Source organism: Castor canadensis, chromosome 3 (genome assembly GCF_047511655.1).
Source record: "Castor canadensis chromosome 3, mCasCan1.hap1v2, whole genome shotgun sequence".
Classification (NCBI taxonomy): domain Eukaryota; kingdom Metazoa; phylum Chordata; class Mammalia; order Rodentia; family Castoridae; genus Castor; species Castor canadensis.
The window spans coordinates 99,776,567-99,798,417 of NC_133388.1; the positions used below are offsets into that span (position 1 = coordinate 99,776,567).

General features: G+C 37.4%; 1 protein-coding gene across 1 annotated transcript; it reads left to right on the forward strand.

Annotated features, from left to right (window-relative positions):
* The first annotated feature begins 17,530 nt into the window (after positions 1-17,530).
* Positions 17,531-18,742, forward strand: LOC109701917 (palmitoyltransferase ZDHHC3-like). The gene has a single exon (XM_020187358.2). The coding sequence runs from the start codon at positions 17,584-17,586 to the stop codon at positions 18,295-18,297; it is 714 nt and encodes a 237-aa protein (XP_020042947.2). The 5' UTR covers positions 17,531-17,583; the 3' UTR covers positions 18,298-18,742.
* Positions 18,743-21,851: the final 3,109 nt, after the last annotated feature.

Consider the following 21,851-nt stretch of genomic DNA (forward strand, 5'->3'; position numbering starts at 1 on the left):
TTTCCCATAAATAAGCATATGTATTTGGACTAATTTTAATAGAAATGAAGGAAATAAGGAAGGAAAAGAAGGAGGAAGTGGAGAGGTTGTGCCACATGTGTGGGGAGATGTGAAGAGGGTGAGGTGCTGATGGCATGGGGGAAAGTTAATAAGGTGACCCTAAGACAGAGACAGGACTGTAAAAAAGAGGACCCTATACAACCCTGTGTAGCAGGCCAAAAATCCTTTTTGTCTACTTACTATCTGATGATGGTCTCTTCAGTCACTGGAAAGACTAACACAGCTAACTTAGCTGCATTTTTCCCTTAAGGTTATGAAAGTTAGATATATTGTATGGTCTTTTCATCTTACATCCTTCTTTAAAATTCTCGGTACTTGGTACTTGGTACTTGGTAAACTAGAGTTTGCTTAGCTACAGTTGGCATCAGCTCTTTAGGAACAGGTAAACACAGAAGTGACATTAGTATAAAGGGTCACTGAGGGTTCACAACGTTTTGCTGAATATATGGACGTTTTGAAATGGAAAGGAGGAAACTGTCACACAATTAAGAAAATGGATTAGTAATATATACAGATGTTTTAAACAAACCTGAAAAGCCAGCAAAGTGTCTCCTTTGGCATCAGAAGTGTGTGATTTAGTGTTTTTGTAAATGTTTTCATCTTTCACTGCTAAGCTCTACAAGAAGTAACACGTGCAGATAAAGAGGTTGCAATGACATTGTGTCATGTGTTAATGTAAGTGATGGATGCAGAAAGTTAATCATTAGTTTCAGTTTGATAAAATGGTTTTAATTAATAGAAAATTTCTTCAAAGAACCATTTAGCAAAGAAATAAATGAGCCCCAAAAGAAAGAGAAAGGTAGAAGACTGAGAGCTAAGTATAGCTGTCATTACTGTACAACAAAGCTAGTGATTTTTAAGATTGTCATTGTTTTATGGTGGCTTTGTACATTATTTTATTGTTTTCTCTATGTTTCTCAAAAAGCTTCTTATTATTTTTATTTAAAATTTTTTTCATAGTATTGGGCTTGAATTCTGGCCCTCATGTTTGCTAGGCAGGCATTCTACCACTTGAGCGACCACCGCAGAAGTTTTTTTGCTTGTAGGTTGTTTTGGGGGGTAGGGTCTTGAGGTTTTTCCCCAGGCTGGCCTCAGATTTTGATCTTTGTACTTCTCCCTCTCATGTAGCTGAGAAGATAGGCCTCTGTCACCAAGTCTGGGTTATTGGTTGAGATGGGGTCTTGCTAACTTTTTGCCTTAGCCCTCTTCAAACCTAGATCCTCCTTATCTTGGCCTCCCAAGTAGCTGTGATTATGGGCACAAACTACCTTGTCTGGCTCAAAAAGCTTTTTGTCTTTAATGTGTGGTTATTGGAATGTTTAAACTTTTTCAGGAATGCGTATAGGTAGAAAAGTCTACATGTACATTTGATAAAAGAAACCTAACTCTCAGTTCTACAAATAAGAAAGGGAAAATCCTGGGGAAAAACAATGGAAGGTTGATTTTCTCAAGAGAGAAAATGAGTTACCAAGAGTGTTCTGGAGACTTAACTGCTGGGATCACAGAGGTCCTTGACCCAAAAGGGCTCAGGGAAGGAATGAACAGACAAGACACATATCAAGAGGGCCAGAAGTCTGATGACCAATTGGCAAAATTTTATTTTTCTCAGAAAGTTTTATACAAAAGAGGAAGAGACTTAAACATCAAAAACACTGTGACCTAGTTAAAACATTTCTATTTTTGACACCCTGCATTCTTATTGCCAGTATCCTTGACTAAGTATAAACTTCTTTTTAGTCAAGGTAAACAACTTAGCATTCCTTCCCACCCATGGTAGAGACATGGTACACCTGCAGATACTGACCTTGTTGGAATGCTGCTAAGCTACAGCAAACTTGTCAGACTGTGGCTTTTGGTTCCCAACATCTTCTCTCTTTATATTTTTTAATTGAACATGGTGATGGTCCACTTTTAATTTGAAGAGCTGGTATATGCCAATTTGGCAGATGACCAGAAATAAACACAGCATAAAATTAAAAGAGCCATTTCAAGCATAATCCAAAATGAGTGTCTTAATATGTTAAGGGGGTTAAATTCTTACAGCACATCCAGCACTCTATTTGCTATTTTCCCTGGGTGGGATAATATGCAGTTTGCCATTTTGGATATCCAAGATTTCTTTATGCAAAACATCAAATCTGTGCTTAAATCTGTATGGGAACAAACTCCCTGTAGATGATGCTTGATGTGTATCCAATCCCAATGAGAATCATGATAAAGTTTGGAGGTAATGCATATCCATTGGAGAGATGCATGACACCTTAATGATGCCTACTATGTATATATATATATAGTAATGATGCCTACTATATATATATATATATATATATATATATAGTATATATAGTATATAGTATATATAGTATATATAGTATATAGTTAATATAGTATATATAGTATATAGTATATATATAGTAGGATTTATAAGACAGAAAGAAAGTCTACAGCTAAAAAAGAGTAGCAGAGCCTGGTGATGAGTAGCTCCCCGCTCAGGTGAAGGCTGGGGTTTTTACAGATTTCCCAGCTCTGAGTTAGGTGGGGGTTTTTTTGGCCATAGATTTCCACGCTTTCTTAGGTGAACTGATGTGGTCTGTACTTTTATTGGGGGACGGGAAAAAAATCCAGAGAGCATTTTCTCATCAGTCTTGTGGCAGATCTATTAGACCCTGTATCTTTTATTAAGATGCAGAAATGTAGTTTATAATTTCCTCTCATGGTGCAGGAATGCAGGCCTATAATGCCTCAGGATGTAGGAATGATATGGATCTTCAGGAGGGATGGGATATCTATTTATCTGTCTTAGGTCATCAGACCCAACAAATCTCCCCTCTGAGACAAGCACCCAACTGCTGTTGGGGAGAGGGGTGATGACTCATCTAGAAGCTTCATGCTGATAATGGGGTAATGGAGGGATAGGGAGGGGGTACTTGTCTCAGGGGCTGACCTGTGTAGTCTCCAGGGGCCAATGGTAGAATGGAATGGGGGGGTTCATGTGTAGGCAGATGTTAATATTTCTTGACCAAAAGCTGGAGTTTGACCCATTGGACCTGTTGAAATATGAGTATAGGGAAAACATTTATTATACAAAGCTCAAATAAGAGTATTAGCAGGAGCATAAGAAAGGGTCTGGCAAGGGCTGCATATCTAGGGATCCAGATTCTGTAAAATCCTATAACTCTCAAGAAAGCTCTAAGGTGTTTTATGGTATGGGGGAGTGAGAAATGCAGGATTATGTGGATTTGCTCATGACAGAGAGTAAGTCTGTCTCTTTAAGACCACACTTAGGTAGGTGACCTGCAGGAGGTATAGTTCAGCTTCTTTTCTTAGAGATTTTGTATTCCTGGGTGGGCCAGAAAGTTTAAAAGGGACTCAGTTGCTCTGCAGATGAGGGGCTCTGTTTCTCTGTACAGAAGTAAGTCACCACATATTGAAAAAAGGTGGCCTCTGGGTAGTGTCAATCTGTAAAGTCACTGGTTAAGGCTTGTCCAAAAAAATGGGGGCTATAACTTTCATAAGAATTTTAAATTTAAATTTAAATAAAAATTTTTAATTAGCCTTATTTTTATTATATAGACCTATATAGAAAGGCAATTTTAAACTGTTTTTATACAATAAGTAACCTATAAAGACACCATTTGTTAAAAGATTTAGTTACAAAGGAAATGAATGTAAATTGCTTATGACAAAATGAAACAGACTAAGGTTACTGTCCATAAAATAATGCCTATAATTTAGTTAGACCTGACTGACATAACCTTTAAAAAACTGATTTCTCTTAAAAGTAGCAGCAGAAGAGGTTGGGGAGAGTAGAGAACAGCAGCCTTGTATTTTTTTACCTTAATTTTATAATAAGAATCATTCTAAAGATGTTTAAATATATGCATATGTAAAAAGTTTTAAGTTAGGCATGCCATAAATGTCAATTTAAATGTGCATAGATTCAAGATCTCAAGAACATGTAAAAATTAATAAGTGCCCACAAGTACATTGACAAGTTATTTTTTAAAACTTTTAGGAGTAGATTGAGAAGTGACCCATATTATTTTTTTAGGGCTCATTTTGGGTGGATTGATAGCTGAAGTAAGAGTCAATTTTAGGAATAGTGTTTTGAGCCAGTCTCAGTTTTTAATAAGACTCTTATCATAGCTATTACATTTTTTGTCTCTAATAAATTAATCATATCATAGATCCACACAAAACTTACACAATGAAACACAAAGCAATTATATTAATTTCAAGTGCACACTTGGACATAAGGCAAAAAATGTTCAAGCTGACTTTTAGACACTTTACATCCTTCACCACGCAACATCGCACACAAAATTTCTACAAAGAGAGCCCACTCCTTACTTTCTTGTTTGGCCCATTTTTCTCTCAATGTTGCTCTGTACCCTTGAATGTGAAACCTAAAATTAAGTTTGCAAGCACCTCGGGAGCCTTCCTTACCTTAAGCCTCTGTTCAGGTCCCTGTTTCAGTGTGCCACCTGCTGGGATCACAGAGGTCCTTGACCTGAAGGGGCTCAGGGAAGGAATGAACAAACAAGACACATATCAAGAGGGCCAGAAGTCTGATGACCAATTGGCAAAATTTTATTTTTCTCAGTTTTATACAAAAGAGGAAAAGATTTAAACATCAAAAACACTGTGACCTAGTTACAACCTTTCTGTTTTTGACACCCTGCATTCTTACTGCCAGTATCCTTGACTAAGTATAAACTTCTTTTTAGTCAAGGCAAACCATTTAGTGTTCCTTCCCACCATGAAAGAGACATGGTGTGCCTACAAATTCTGACCTCATTGGAATGCTGCTAAGCCACAGTGACCTTGTCAGACTATGGCTTTTGGTTCCTAATGCTTACTGTTTGTACTCCTTTGTGTCACAGCTAGGGAGAATAAATATAATGGCAATGAGGCTAGGGTCTCTGGGGAGCAAGATTCTGTAGAATTGATCAGAGTAGATGGAGCAATTCAGGAATAGATCCTTTGTGAACAAAAGTCTTGAGCTTGAGAGCATGTGTTTCACTGACTTATGAGACAATATTTTAATTTCCAATCTTCCAAGGAAAAAGGCTCCTCTCCTTTCACCTTTGGCTCCCAAATTTCCTTACATGTAAGTTATTTTTTTTTAAAGTTTATTTGTTCTACCTGTGAGATTAAAATATATTTAGTATAGATCAATTAGAAACAAATATCATTTTACTTAGCAGAGAAGTGATTGATCACCTGTGTAATCACATGTAGATAAGTAGGAGGTGTGTGTGTGCATGTGTGTGCATCTGTGTGTGTAAATAAATTATGGTTTGCAATGGTCTTAGAACTTTATAGCTCAATAACTGAATTACCCCCAAAGGCTAATATTTTTCCTTTCTCTATATACCACTATTTAAAAATTATCTATATGTAAATGTTTTCAATATAGTTCATTAGAACTTAGAATCTGTAGACACCCTTAATATGTGTTATTAGCCAATCTGAAAAGTCAATGCAAAGTGAAATTAATGATGGAATACAGCCTTCATTTCTAAAATGAAGAAAAAGTTTATTGTTTATTTCCAATGTCATCTGAAAATTCTGCATTCTATGGAAAAGCAATAAAGACATTTTCACATGTAAAAAGCTAAGAAAATCTCCCTCAGTGGACAGAAGTTGTGAAAAGTGATCTGTGAACTTCATCACCCTGAGGAAAATGAAACCATATAACTGCCTTTATTTACAAAAGAATAAAAGTGCTGGAAGTAATAGAACACTTACCAATCTGCAGACCTTCCAGGCCTCTGCCCCACAGGCCCACTGAGCCACCACTCTGACAGGTCTCACCCCACAGGCCCACTGGGCCACCACCCAGCAGGCCTGCCAGGCTGCTGCTTCCCCACCACCCACCACAGGAGGGCTCCAACACCATCAGATGCTGCCTCTAAACCTGCCTAGGAGACACAAACAAACAGGACTGGCATCTAAAGGAGTAACACCAGAACAACTAGTATTTCTGAACAGGTGATTTTTTTCCCCTTTTTTTAAGGTTTTGGCTGTCTTGTTTGCTATTTAATTGTCCACCATCTCTCCCTGTTCATTTCTTTGGTTCTCTATTTTTTTCTATTTCTTTTTCTTTTTTCTCCTTCTTTCTTGATTTTGTTAGTTTTCCTGTTGTAACTCAGCTAATAATAAATTACACATTGTCCCAGGCCAGAAATGGTGCCAAGTGGAATGATGGGAAGACAAAAAAGGATGGAAAATATTCTCCCCTGAAAAATAAATTGGTATAGGATTCCCAGAGAAAAGAAGAAAACAGACACCCAGATCCAATTTGCAACAAAACAAAGATATACTATACAAAGGAACCCGAAGCCCACAAAACCACTCTGAAAGAAGAAATCCTGTAAGTAATCAATGAGAATTCATAGAAATGTTAATAAACATGGTCAACCAAAACATACAGGAGACACTCAAGAAATGTCAAGACAACAAAAATAAAGAATAAGAGAAACACAAAAAAAATAAATGAAATCATAGGAGACTTAAATAAACACCAAAGTGAAACAGCAAACATCATAAAAAGAAGGATAAATGAATTAAGGACAAAAATTGACAATATTAAAGAGGAAGTGACCAATGATATGGAAAACCTCAGAAAAAAGAATCAAACAGAAATACAAAACAAAATGGAAAGCCATTATAGCAGAATAAAATAAACAGAAGACAGAATCTCAGAACTTGAAGAAGAAATGGTAATTAAAAGAAAATCTGAAGAGCTATTAGTCAAACAACTCAAGACCTGTGGAAGGAAATGCAAGACATCACTGACTCCATCTAAAGACCAATCCTGAGAATCATGGGCATTGAAGAAAGAGAAGAGGTTCTAAAAAATGAATTCATAATATTTTCAAAAAAATATTACAGAAAATTACTGAAATCTAGAGAAAACTATGCCCATTTACATACAGGAAGCCTCCAGGACACCAAACAGACTTTACCAAAATAGAACTAACCCCACAACATACTATCATTAAAACAACAAGCACAGAGAATAGAGAAAGAATATTGAAGGTTGTAAGAAAGAAAAAACAAGTAATATACAAAGGTAAACCCATCTAAATCACAGCAGATTTCTCAATGGAAACCTTAAAAGCAAGTAGGGCAGAGAATGAGATATTCCAGGCACTGAATGAAAATAACTTCAATCCTAGAATACTCTGTCCAGCAAAACTATCAATAAAAATAGATGGAACAATAAAAGTCTTCCATGATAAGCAGAAACTAAAACAATATATGACCATCAAGCCACCACTACAAAAGATTCTCCAAGGAATTCTACACAGTGAAAGTGAAAGCAAACAAAACCATGAAAGTGCAGACAATACCAAAGGAAAGGCAAGAAAGTAGAGAATAACATTGATTTAGATGCACAAAATCAAACCATTAAACAACAAAGACAACTAAATGACAGGAATCACCACAAACCTATGAATGCTAACACTGAACATTAATGGACTTAATTCCCCCATCAAAAGGCACCAATTGGCACACTAAATTAAATGAAGATCCAACAATCTGCTGCCTACAGGAGACCCACCTCATCAACAGAAACAAGCACTCACTGAGAGTGAAAAGCTGGAAGAAGGTTTACCAAGCCAATGGCCCCTGAAAACAGGCAGGATTAGAAATGCTTATCTCAGACAAAGTAGACTGCAACTTACATTGCTCAAATGAGATAAAGAAGGATACTCCATGTGAATAAAAGGGTAAATAAACCAAAAGGAAATAACAATTATCAACCTATAAGCACCCAATGTCAATGCACTCAATTTCATCAAACACTCTGAAGGACCAAAAAACATATTTAAACTCCAACACAGTGGTAGTGGGAGACTTTAATACCACCCTATCACCAATAGATAAGTCATCCAAACAAAAGATCAATAAAGAAATTCTAGAACTAAATCACACCACAGATCAAATGGACCTAGCTGATGTCTACAAAACATTTCATCCAACTGTTGCACAATATACATTGTTCTCAGAAGCCCATGGAACCTTCTCCAAAATTGATCATATCTTAGGGCACAAAGCAAGCCTCAGCAAATATAAGAAAATAGAAATAATCCCATGCATTCAATCTGACCACAATGCATTAAAACTAGAAATAAACAACCAAAACAACAGTAAAAAACATGCAAAGAACTGGAAGCTGAACAACACATTGCTCAATAATCAATGGGTCATTGATAAAATGAAAGATGAAATTAAAAGATTCCTGGAAGTTAATGAAAATTAAAAAACAACCTACCAAAACCTATTGGACACAACAAAGGCACTCCTAAGAGGAAAGTTTATAGCATATATTAAAAGGTCAGAAAGATCTCAAATCAGTGATCTAATGCTACATCTCAAACTCCTGGAAAAACAAGGACAAGCAAACCCCAAAACAAACAGAAGGAGAGAAATAATTAAAATAACAGCTGAAATCAATGAAATAGAAACAAAGAAAAATCATAAAAAGAATCAATGATATAAAAAGTTGGTTCTTTGAAAAAATAAATAAGATTGAGAGATCCTTTGTAAACCTGACTAAAATGAGGAAAGAAAAAATCCAAATCAGTAAAATCAGAAATGCAAAAGGGGAGATAACTACAAACACCATGGAAATCCAGGAAATCATGAGAGACTACTTAGAGAGACTATATTCTAATCAATTTGAAAGTTATGAAGGAATGGACAGATGATACTTATGACCATCCAAAACTGAACCAAGAGGATATTAATCACCTGAATAGATCTGTAAAACAAAATTGAATCATCAATTAAGAGTATCCCAAAAAAGAAAAGTCCAGGACCTGATGGAGTAACTGCTGAATCATATCAGATGTTTAAAGAAGAACTAATACCAACCCTGCTTAAACTGTTCCATGAAATAGAAATGGAAGGAACACTGCCTAACTCATTTTATAAACCCAATATTACTCTCATCCCAAAACCAGACAAAAAGGAGAACTATGGGCCCATTTCCTTAATGAATATCAATGCAAAAATCCTCAATAAAATAATGGCAAACTGAATCCAAGAACACATCAGAAAAGTCATTTACCACAACCAAGTTGGCTTCATCCCAGGGATGCAGGGGTGGTTCAACATATGCAAATCTATAAATTTAATACAGCACATTAATAGAAGCAAAGACATAAACCACTTGATCATCTCAGTAGATGCAGAAAAAGCCTTCAGCAAGATCCAACACCACTTCATGATAAAGGCTCTAAAAAAACTAGGAATAGAAGGAATGTACCTCAACATTGTAAAGGCTATTTATGACAAACCAACAGCCAACATCATACTTAACAGTGAAAAACTGAAACCATTCCCCCCAAAATCAGGAATGAGTCAAGGGTGCCACTATCCCCACTCCTATTCAACATAGTACTGGAATTCCTAGCCAGAGCAATTAGGCAAGAAGAAGAAATAAAAGGAATACAAATAGATAAAGAAACTGTCAAAATATCCCTATTTGCAAATGATATGATTCTACAGCTTAAAGACAAAAAACTCTATCTAAAAACAGCTAAACCCATAAAGAGCTATAGCAAGGTGGCAGGATACAAAATCAAATTACAAAAATCATTAGCTTTCTTTACATCAACAATGACCAAACTGAGAAGGAATATGTGGAAACAATTCCATTTAAAATAGCCTCAAAAATAATCAAATACCTAGAACTAAACTTAACAAAGGATGTGAGTGACCTCTACAAGGAGAACTACAAATTCCTGAAGAAAGAGATCATGGGAGACTACAGATAATGGAAAGATCTCTTGTGCTCATGGATTTGTAGAATCAACATAGTAAAAATGGCAATACTATGAACAGCAACCTACAGGTTTAATGCAATTCCAATCAAAATCCCAATGACTTTCATCACAGAGATTGAAAAATCTACCCTAACATTCATTTGCAAACACAAAAGACTGCTAATAGCCAAGGCAATATTCAGTGAAAAGTGCAACACTGACGACATCACAATACCTAACTAAAACTATATTACAAAGCAATAGCAGTAAAAACAGCATGGCACAGGCACAAAAACAGACATGAAGACCAGTGTAACAGAATAGAGGATCTGGATATGAATCCACTCAACTATACCCACCTCATTTTTGACAAAGTTGCCAAAAACATATGATGGAGAAAAGCCAGCCTCTTCAACAAATTTTGCTGGGAAAAGTGGTTAACCGTCTGCAAAAAACTGAATCTAGATCCATGTCTATATCCCTGTACTAGTATCAATCAAAATGGATCAAGGACCTTAATATCAGACCCAAAACTCTGAAGTTAGTACAGGAAGGAGCAGGAAACACTCTGGAACTAATAGGTATAGGCAAATACTTCCTCAATAGAAGCCCAGCAGCACAGCAACTAAGAGAAAGAATAGATAAATGGGTCTTCATAAAATTAAAAATTTTCTGCACAGTGAAAGAAATGGTCTTTAAACTGAAGAGACCATCCACAGAGTGGGAGAAAATATTTGCCAGCTATACATCAGACAAAGGGCTGATAACCAGAATATGCAGGGAACTTAAGAAACTAAACTCCCCCCAAATCAATGAACAATTAAGAAATGGGCAACTGAATTAAACAGAAATTTCTCGAAAGAAGAAATTCAAATGGCCAAAAAGCACATAAAAAAATGCTAACCATGTCTAGCCATAAAAGAAATGCAAATCAAAACCACACTAAGATTCCACCCAACCCCTTTTAAAATAGCCATCATCAAAAACAACAATGACAACAGGTATTGGCCAGGATGTAGGGTAAAAGGAACCCTTCTACACTGCTGGTGGGAATGCAAACTAGTGTAAACACTTTGAAAAAATTTGGAGGCTTCTTAAAAATCTCAACATAGATCTGCCATGTGATCATGCAATCCCACTCCAAGGGATATATACCCAAAGGAATGCAACACAGGTTACTACAGAAGCACCTGCATACCCATGTTTATTGCAGCACTATTCAAAATAGCCAAGTTATGGAATCAGTCAAGATGCCCCACTACTGATGAATGGATTAAGAAAATTTGGTATTTATACACAATGGAATTTTACTCAGCCATGAAGAAGAATGAAATCCTATCATTTGCAAGTAAACAGATGGAACTGGAGTTTATAATTCTGAGTGAGGTTAGCCAGGCTCAGAAGACCAAAAATTGTAAGTTCTCCCTCATATGCAGACTTTAGATCGAGAGCAAATACAGCAATGTTGTTAGACTTGGGTCACATGACAAGGGGGGAGCACATAAAGCAGGAATGGGGATAGGCAGAAAACCTAAAACATGAATGTGTTTGATGTCCCCACTTCAGAGGAACTAATACAATAGCCTTAAAGCAACAGAGGTTAACATGAGAAGGGGATCAGGAACCAGTGTAAAGATCAGTTAGAGATGGATCAAGTTGGGTTGTAACACATTTGTACATGAAAGCAATGCTAGGAATATCTAGGTATAACTATCCTTAACTCAACTAGCAAAAACACTTTTTCTTATTATGCTTGTCTTCTCTTCAACAAAATTAGAGATAAGGGCAGAACAGGTTCTGCCCTGGAAGTGAAGGGCGTTGAGGAGTGGAGGGTGGGGTTGGGGAATAGGGGGTAGAAACGACCCAAGCAATGTACACACATGTGAATAAGCTAATAATAAAAAAAAATAGAACACTCACCAATCATCATAGGTTCTTTATATTGACTAGTTGCTGGACCATCCATAAAACAGTTTCAAAGTCAGCTGGCTGGTGCTCACCTGACTCTGAGAAAAGGATGAGATATATGTACACACCTCTACATACATACTTCATAAAACCAACAAAAACAAACAAACAAAATATCCAGGCACAGTGTCCTCAATGGTTAATTCTATAACATCAGCAATTGAAGTACTTTCAGAATGTAGAGATAAGAATACTTCCCAAGGTTGCTTTCGTACCAGCCACCACCCTCAACATGAAAATTAAGTAAAAATATTGCAAAATAAGGGCAATAAATGTTTCTTTATGGAAAACTTACTTTAACTGTACATTCTTAAAGTTCCTGTTTGGGCCTGAGTATTAAAATGATGTGAGTTGGATTAATAGCAGAAACATGTAGTTTTCCATGCCCAAGGAAGTCCTCATAGGAAAAGCAAAGGCTCATGGTGGCCAAACCTAAATGGTTATTATAGTACCTTGAACAAAGAGAGACAATTGTAGGAAAGTAAATAAAATACATAGGGAGATCATAGCAAGAGCTGCTGAGGTCCCTGTTCATGGTGATCAGAAAACTTCCTTCCTGGTCAAAGGAGGGCATCTTCACATACGGGAGATTTATCTCCTGCTTTTAGGCAGAAGAATGGGAAGTCTGAGAACTCTTTTCACACTTGCTATTTATGAAGTGCTTTTAACTCAAAAAAAAATCCTTATGCTGAATGACCTATTGTGGGGCAGTATATTCTACCACTCTTCACTGTCATGACTAAAGTCCTGTGTATTTGTGTATTCATAAGTTATAGTACAATATGACCAAGTGGAATTTATCCAACAAATTCAGCATTCACTTAACAGTTGAAAACCATGCAATATATTTTTAATCTTCATACATTAACAGAATTCAATATTTTAAAAATAAGAAAAATAAAGTTGATAATATAATTCTGAGCCCTGTCCCACTGATATTAAGAGCAAAGCAAGGATGCTTACTCTAATTCTTTTCAAAACTAAGTCTGAAGCTCATTCTGTGGAGTAAGTCAAGAAAATTAATATAATTATAGAAATGGGAAAGAAAGAAGCAAAAGTGCTTTTATTTTTATATATTAGGATTGCATTTGTAGGAAATCTTGAGAAATATGCTAGAGACACTCATGGAATCTAGTATAGTCACAGAATGAATGGGGAAGTATTGCAGATATTAAGTGTATTTTACACTAAAAATTGGATGTGAAATTTGAAAACTCCACTTAAAGTAGCATCAAAAGAAACATTTTTATGGAAAAAATAACTAAAATGAGTAAAGTCTTCACACTGAAAAACAGACAACATAAAAGAAAAGTTTAAAAGCAAGTTTATCATTTTTGTTAAGTCTTAACATTTTCTTCAATATTTTGAAATGTCAATTTTCCTTTATTCATCTATGCAATTAAAGAAATCTCAAATGAAATCCCATTAGATGCTATTTTTGTAGAAACTTAATGGATCCTTAAATTTATATGGAAAAAATGTATAATAAACAAACTCTTGGGACATGGCAATACCTTCTTTCAGCATTAAAAGGACATGCATCATACTCTTCTGACTTTCTTTTTCACAAACATGTTCTGTTAGTCACTTTCCATTAGTATAATAAAATGCCTGAGATAATTGACTTATAAATAGAGAAACTTTATTTTGGCTCACAGTTTCAGAGGTTTTAGTTCATGAATGATTAGCCCATTGGTTTTGGTACTGTAGTGAAGCAACAAATCATGACTGAGCACATGGTAGACCAAATTTGCTCACCTTATGGCTGGGAAGCCAAAGAGAAGAGACTGGAGTCCTGCAATACATATCAAGGGAATGCCTCCAATCACTTACCCTATTGTCACTATGCTCACTTGTTAAAGAATCCACACCTCCAAATTGAACCTCACTGAGAACTAAACTTCAACAACCATAGGGTTTTTGGAATACATCGCAGGTATTAATAGATAATGATGTCTTCACAAAGGTCATCATTGGGGAAATGGATGAAGAGTCTTTTTAACAAATAGTGCTAGGGGACATTAAATCAATAAAGGAATAAAAATATCTTCATTGATTACTTCACTTAACTCTGAACCTATAGCTTTTCAAGAAGAAAACATGGAACTTTTTATGATTTTGAAGTCTAAAATGGAAAAAATTGAAGAATTAGGCTAAACAGCAACTGATATTCTAGTAAGTTGCTGATGGTCATCTAAAATTGATACAGCTTTGAAAAGCAGTTGAGTTTTTGCTTATGAGTAAAACACAAATTTTAGCAGTTTACACTTGAATATTTACCCACAGAAAGTAAAAACAGGTCCATGGAAATAGTCACACATGCACCTTTAAGCAGTTCTTTTCAAGCTAACAACTGGAAATAATGCTAGTGCTTCAACAGATTTGTGTGTGTGCACACTGTGGAATAACCAAACAACAGAATCAATGCAATATTCTTCTAGAAATTAAGCAATGAATTACCAATTCTCACAACATCTTAGATGGATCACAAAACACTCAGAGTGAAAATGCCAAACAGAAATGATGATTTCATTTTGTACAAAATTCTTCAAAGCCTAAGTTGTAATGACAGAAAGTACACTGATAATTTGCTGGAGCCAGATGTGCAGGGGCATTGACTGTAAATAGGCATGAATGTACTTTCTGTGTGATGTGTTTTTTTAATTTTTAAAATTTTTAATTGATAGTGAGTTTATGGAGAAATGTGATGTGTCAATACCTATACATAATGTGTGGTGATCAGATCAGTGACCATGATTTGTGTTGGTAGGAACACAGAAAACATTGGTTATGTCTTCCTGAAAATGAGTTGACTTAATTCTGTGAAAATCACTCCTCAGTAAAGATAACTTTAAAAATCTTAATGGAAGAAACTGTTTTATTCATTGTCTTGTTCCCTCTATGACATTAGGCAAGTGACAGTTCAGTAGAATAAGATTCAGGAGACACCACATGTGCCACCCTTTCTTCTACCCTTTCAGCTGGGAGGAGAATGGTAAACTCTGACAAGCAGCCTAGACAATCAGAAGGAAAGGTGCTCATTAGGGATTTGAAAATGTTAAACCATTCAAACCTATAACTTTCATAATGTGACATGAGATTTTAAATTTAATATTTATCTGAAAATAAAACAAATACAGAAAATAGAGAAGATATGTGATAACAGAATGACAAATAGCCCCTATTTTGAACACTGCTATATTGATTGCGTGGAATCTGCTTCACTGTTACAACTTTCTGTTTTAAGGAATATGTGTAAAACTGAATAATGGCAAAATTCATTTTGAACATCATGCTAATTCCTCTGCTTTAAAAGTCATTTACACAGAAACAAAATACCTCATCCATGCTTATTGTTTTCACTCTTTGAAAAACAAATTGTCTTTTTTGTCCCTACTACACTAAAATTCTATTGTTTCTCCAAATGGGGCTATATGTCCTTCAACTGGAGAAACTGAGTTACAGCAATCCATCCATGCATTGCTGTAATTTATGTGAACTGAGAGCTTACTAAGTACTCACTGTGGACTCAAAAGCATACTCTTTGGCTGCACACTAATAAGTGTGTGCACTAATGAGAAAGGCCACACATGTCATGTGATTAGTGCACATATAGTAGCTGTTATGACAGCTCCATATGTCATGAGAGCAGTGAAGAAAGGTCACTATATCCCTACTACAGGGAAGGAATGCAGCACAGAGAATCCTGCCTGGTGGTCACAGTCATGCAATAGAGATTGGAAAGGACATGGGGGCAGAGACACTTTAAACACCAAAAGTATCTCTGCTCAGACCTGTACAGGCAGTCTGTTAGCTCAATATCCTGGAGACTCACTATAGTCTTAGTAAAGATTCTTCCTTTCAAAGTCAATACATTTACTTTAATTTGATAAAATTTAACTCCTTCATAAAAATGCTCACCTATACGGGATCATAAAAGTCTTTTAAAGTGTCAGAATCTCATGTTTGTATCTTATCTTTAAATGAGAAAGAAAATAAAGCCCATGGAAAATGAAGTCATTGAAATCATTTCTTTTTTTCACATTTTTAAAAGATTTGCATTGATAAAAAAGAGAACAGAAATAAAACTTATTTGAAGCCTTAAAAAATGCAGTTGCATGTGTGCTCTATCCCAGTGTAGCTGGGGAGCTCTCCAGACAGAAACAAGATTAGCTGATGTGCTCTGTGTTCTCATTCTATACCCAACACCTATGATTACTTTTATTTGTTTGGGATTTTTGTGCACTTTCCCCTTAACTTTCAAACAATTTCAAGGTGATTATGTTGTTATATTGTCTAGTGCTATGTATGGAAGAGAAAAGAGATATACATTTTTTTGGGTTTGTAATCTGTACAATGTGTGTCTTTTCAGAAGGCATGACTAATCCATACTGTAAACCTGTGGAATTTATCTACAAAAACAGCAGAAATAAGAGAATGTGATTCATTAACACTTCCTCCACCAAAGAAGTGTGGTCTATACACAAGTATCTGATTTCCTCATATAATAACAGGTGTAAGGAGTGAATAGTGATATTATAATAATCATCAGGATTCAGGGACAAACTGAATAGCTGTCAAGTAGTTTTACCAACTCATTGTGCCTGGGGGCATTTGAGGCTCCTTTACCACACTCTCCTCTCCTTCCTTCCTCTCTGGCTTCCTCACGCATCTGTACTGTCCTGACATCACCAAGTGATGCACTGATCCCCTCTGAACCCTTATGCAGGTCAACTTGGTTTTTGAATGTAAATGAGCCATGAGGTCCATTTCCCCAAGTGCTCTATGCACCTAATGTGAACTGATCTTAAAACCCAACACAAAGTCACTAAAATGGAAGAGCTTCCCATGAACAGAGATTATTCTCACTTCCATACAATGTGTTTCTTTTACTTTTCTTTTTTCTGAAGTAGGGTCTTTTTATGCAACCCAGGCTAGGCTTTACATCTCCATCCTCCTGCCTCAGACACCTCAGAACTGCAATTACAGATTTGGACTACCATTCCCAACTATGCAATGGTCTTCTAATTCAGAAGTGCCACTGGAAGCTATGTTATAATTGTTCCATCTGTAAAAAGAAGGCAGCGCACAGTAAGACATTGAATCCTTACTTGATTTTGCATGAGGATAATCTTTTGAAATAAATATATGTATTTTGTAGCAGGGTCTCACTACACCACGCACACTGACTTCAAACTTGCCAACCACATGTCAGCCTCCCATATAGCTGGATGATAGATGTGTGTCACCACTCCTTGTAAGAATAGACTTTTTAAAGACCCCATTTCTGTTGTATTAACCTTCTGGAAATATGCACCTGAGCCCTTCTCATCTCTCCTTGAGTAAGGCCAGCTGATGTAGATCTTCGGATGGACCTACTGAGATAAAAACACATTTTTAGCTCAAATAAATACCTTTCACTCATCTCTGACATATACTCAACAAAACTGTAGGAAAATAGTGAATCTAAATATAGATTCTGTTTTGAAAGTTGTCAGTAGCTTCTTTATAAAGTTTTTTTAAAGAGTGACTATGAGCAGCCGCGGCAGCCTCCATCGCCAGGAGCTCCATGGGCTTCTCCTGCGAGCCGCCCAGTGTCTGGCCGAGTCCAGAGAGCCGTGGCGGCTTATTTCGGGGAGCCATCGCTGCAGCACGAGGCCGGGTCCCGAGTCGGGGACTGCAGGAAGAGCGACGGCGGCAGAGGCGGGAGCGCCTCCGGATCTGGGACTGGGGAACTGCCTCAGGCTTTATGATGCCAGTATGGACAGAATAACTTATGAAGCTTATCCCCACCCACCACTTCCGAGACATTGAGCGGAAACCAGAATACCTTCAGCCAGAAAAGTTTGTCCCACCTCCCTACCCTGGTCCTGCGGGAACCATGTGGTTTATCCGTGACGGCTATGGCATCGCCTGTGCCATTGTGAACTGGTTTCTGGTCCTCTATGCGGAGTTTGTGGTCCTCTTTGTCATGCTGATTCCATCTCGAGACTACGTGTACAGCATCATCAACAGAACTGTGTTCAACCTGCTGGCCTTCTTGGCCTTGGCTTCCCACTGCTGGGCCATGCTGACGGACCCCGGGGCAGTACCCAAAGGAAATGCCACTAAAGAGTTCATCGAGAGTTTGCAGTTGAAGCCTGGGCAGGTGGTGTACAAGAGTCCCAAATGCTGCAACATCAAGCCTGACCGAGCCCACCACTGCAGTGTTTGTAAGCAGTGCATTCACAAGATGGACCACCATTGTCTCTGGGTCAATAACTGTGTCGGCGAGAACAACCAGAAGTACTTCGTCCTGTTTACAATGTACATAGCCCTCATTTCCTTGCACGCCCTCATCATGGTGGGATTCCACTTCCTGCATTGCTTTGAAGAAGATTGGACAAAATGCAGCTCTTTCTCACCACCTACCACGGTGATCCTCCTCATCTTGCTGTGCTTCGAGGTGCTGCTCTTCCTCATTTTCACGTCAGTGATGTTTGGGACCTAAGTGCACTCCATCTGCACAGATGAAACGGGAATAGAACAATTGAAAAAGGAAGAGAGAAGATGGGCTAAAAAAACAAAGTGGATGAACATGAAAGCCGTTTTTGGCCACCCCTTCTCTCTAGGCTGGGTAAGCCCCTTTGCCACGCCAGTCCAAGGAAAGGCAGACCCGTACCAGTATGTGGTCTGAAGGACCCCTGATCGCATTGCCACTCAGACACAAACCACATCACAGCACTGCCATCCGATCTGTTCTCATGAATGTTTAGAAAGAAAAGCAAAACAACTACTCTTAAAACTTTTTTTATGTCTCAAGTAAAATGGCTGAGCATTGCAGAGGGAAAAAAAAAGCCCCATGTTTTATTTTTTAAAAATCATCCTTTCGATTTTTTGATGAACGAAGCTGCTCTTTTTCCTTTTAAAATCACTTCTCTGGCCTCTTGTTTCCTCTCTGCTCTCTGTCTGGCATGACTAATGTGGAGGATGTCATCTCCAGGCCATGCCTGTTCTACTAATCAAGTGACACATGATGCAGTGCGTGGATGGATCAGCCCAATAGGAAAGCCAGGAGGGCCCTGACCTCCCCATGCCCAGGAGGCAGTGGCGGGGGCCCCATGGGACTTAAGACTTCGCTGAAGATTGATTCTTGCCTGTTGAGCCCCAAGATGGGCAGGATCAGAAGGGCCCTCAGTGCAGCTACCTCATCCCCAAGTGGACACTGTTTGCCTCCTGATTCTTCTCAAAGCCAACTGTCAGCCTTGTACTTAGGGGCTTGGGATGTGTAGAATGATTTGGGAGGGGGTGTTAGGAAAAGATGAAGGGGTCTTATTTGTATTCTAAATCAGAAATTCTATCCTTCTGATTATCTGGAAGACTATGAAGGGTAGATGTTTTTCAGTTCAAAATGCCTTATACAATCAAAAGAAGAAAACTATTATGTGATTTCAGGCAGTTACATTATCCTGCTACACCCACTCTCAGCACCCCACCCCTCCCTTCCATAACAAGATGTCAGCTAAACAGTGCTAATTCTACATGAGACACAGCCAGCCCTAGAGTCAAGCCCTTCCTGTGTAGTACGTCTCTGATGTGGGCTCACTTTCTGATATTTAAAGGCCCATAAAATGCACACATTCCTGTGTCTTAACTGACATTTTGACCTGGGAGACTGTTGTCCTGGCCCAGGGCTGAGGCAACACTTAAAGTCCACAGAGGGTCATCATGTTCACTCCACAGATGTGCCTGGGCCTGTGGCAGAGAGACGGACTAGCTTTTCACTGGGAGGCACCTCCTGTGTGTAATCTCATTTGAAAGAGGTGGTGATAGCTGGAGGAAGGGCTGAAGGTGGGAGGAGATAGGGAGCCCCCTTCAACACAAAACAACCCCTCTGAATCCTGAATCCTGGCTGTCTGTGAATACTTCCACATTGATTTGTTTTTTTTAAGTAATTGCCACAAACCTCCCTTTTTAGCTTTTGCTTGGGGCAGGGGTGGGAAAAAGTTAATGTAGCCATGATAGTTTTCAGAAAAGTGGAACATGCTGTCTTTTCAATTCTGTCAGGGCTTCCACACGGAAACAATGCAATAAAACTTTTCCCAAACCTGAAAGAAAAAAAAGAGTGACTATGAGTTAGGTTCATAATAACACTGATAAGAAAATATTTTTATGGAAATACTCATGCAAAATTTGTTTCAAATAACTACATGTAGGCTAAAATAATTGTAATATCATTTTACATGTTGTATTTATCACATGTAATTAATGTTCATTTGGGGAATATTCATTTGGGAGATCTTGCCTCTTATTTATCATGCTAATCTTTCATCTATTGGTAAATGTTCACTTTATTTGGAAGGACCAAGTCACAAGATACCAAATACCCTAATATAATGTTCCCATGAGACCAAGTAGATGAGGTAGAATTTTAAAAGCTGTCTTAGTTTAGTGCAAATCCTTATCAAGGATAAAATTGACAATAAATGCAAGTTGCAAGCAACACATGTAATTAACATTATGACTTGTTCAATAAAAAGACCTTAGAAAAGACTATGGAAAAGAATAACTGTTATGAGCATATGATTGTCACTCTACAACTTATAAGCACTCAATACTGATTACTGTTTAAAATAAAAAATCATGTAGTATAATGAATAAGAACAAAAGTAAGAGAAAGAAATCAATGTAGTGTGAGTGATTAGGAAAAACTTAAAATAAACATGATTATATCCAGATATGGAAAATCGAGAACTCCAAAGTGAATTATAACAACTAGTAGCTAATGAGCACTTCCTAAGGGCTTTTCATACAATGCTATGGTTTGGATAAGTGGTTCCAAGACATGACACTATTGAGAAGTGTGGAATCTTTAACAGATGTGGCCTCGTGGGAGGCATTCTGTCATTAGGATTGAGACTTTAAAGGAGATTTTAGGACTCCAACCCCTTCCTCTTCTCCTCTTTTGCTTCTGACTGCAAAGTGAGGGCTTCCTCAGCTACACTGCTGCCATGATGTTCTGCTTCAGCACTGGCCTTGAAGCAAGAGGCCAGCCCACCATAGACTGAAACACCAAACTTAATAAGTTGATTACCTCAGAAAGCTGTTACAGTAATAGAAAACTGACTAACTCATATAGAAACTCACTAAGTTGTCATAATAACTATATAAAATAATGATATTTCATTTGTTTTAAATATAAAGAAAATGAGGCAGCAAAGTAGATAAGATTCATTCTTAGGTACTTCATGTCCTTCTATCCCTCCTTCTCCCCCAAAACCTTAGATTTTTGTGACATCTTATGTCATATTTCTCTAGGGAAAGCCCTGGACACTGTAACTGGATATTTTGTTAGTTATATATTTGACTGCTGGAAGCAAGATCTTCTAAAAAGAAAACTGGTGACATAAGGTAATGGATGAAAACTTCCTGTTATAAAATTTCCTCTGTTATATTCAAGGACAAGGGTCTTCATATTTTTATCTTAATTAAATTTAACATTATTGTCATCCACCAGCTTGATATGAAATCCCTGGCTTGCCTCAACAAAGTCTCCTTGGTGGTTGCATTCAAGAAGAATTTAAATAAGGAGCAGATATAAATTTTACCACACATCCAGGGGCAAGGAAACTTAAATTTCTAAACACTTAGTTATTTTGAGGAAAAAACTTTCCCTTTCTTTCCATTTTTCTGCATAGCAATAAAGGACAAGCACCTGAACAAATTATTTGACAGTTTTAAGTTTAAACTGCTGAGGGATGGAGTAAAACTATGATGGAAAAAAGAAAACAAATCAGGCACAACCAAGGTTAAAATAGGAATGATAAAACATGGGGGCAAGTTTTGGTGCTGGGTTGCAAGTTGAAAATACCTCTCTCCTTTTCCATCCTTCCTTCCTTCCTTCCTTCCTTCCTTCTTTCCTTCTTATTTCTCTTCCTTCTTCTCTACAGACAGTACTGACTGCACTTTGGTGGCTAACATTTTTGAAAGGCACTGGGTACACAGTAGACAGAAAACAAATAAGCTCTTTCAGTGAAGTCATTGTCCATTGTAATTGGCAAAAAG

Excerpts from the sequence above, each read along its gene's own strand:
- LOC109701917 (XM_020187358.2), top strand. The coding sequence starts at position 17,584 with ATGAAGCTTATCCCCACCCACCACTTCCGAGACATTGAGCGGAAACCA.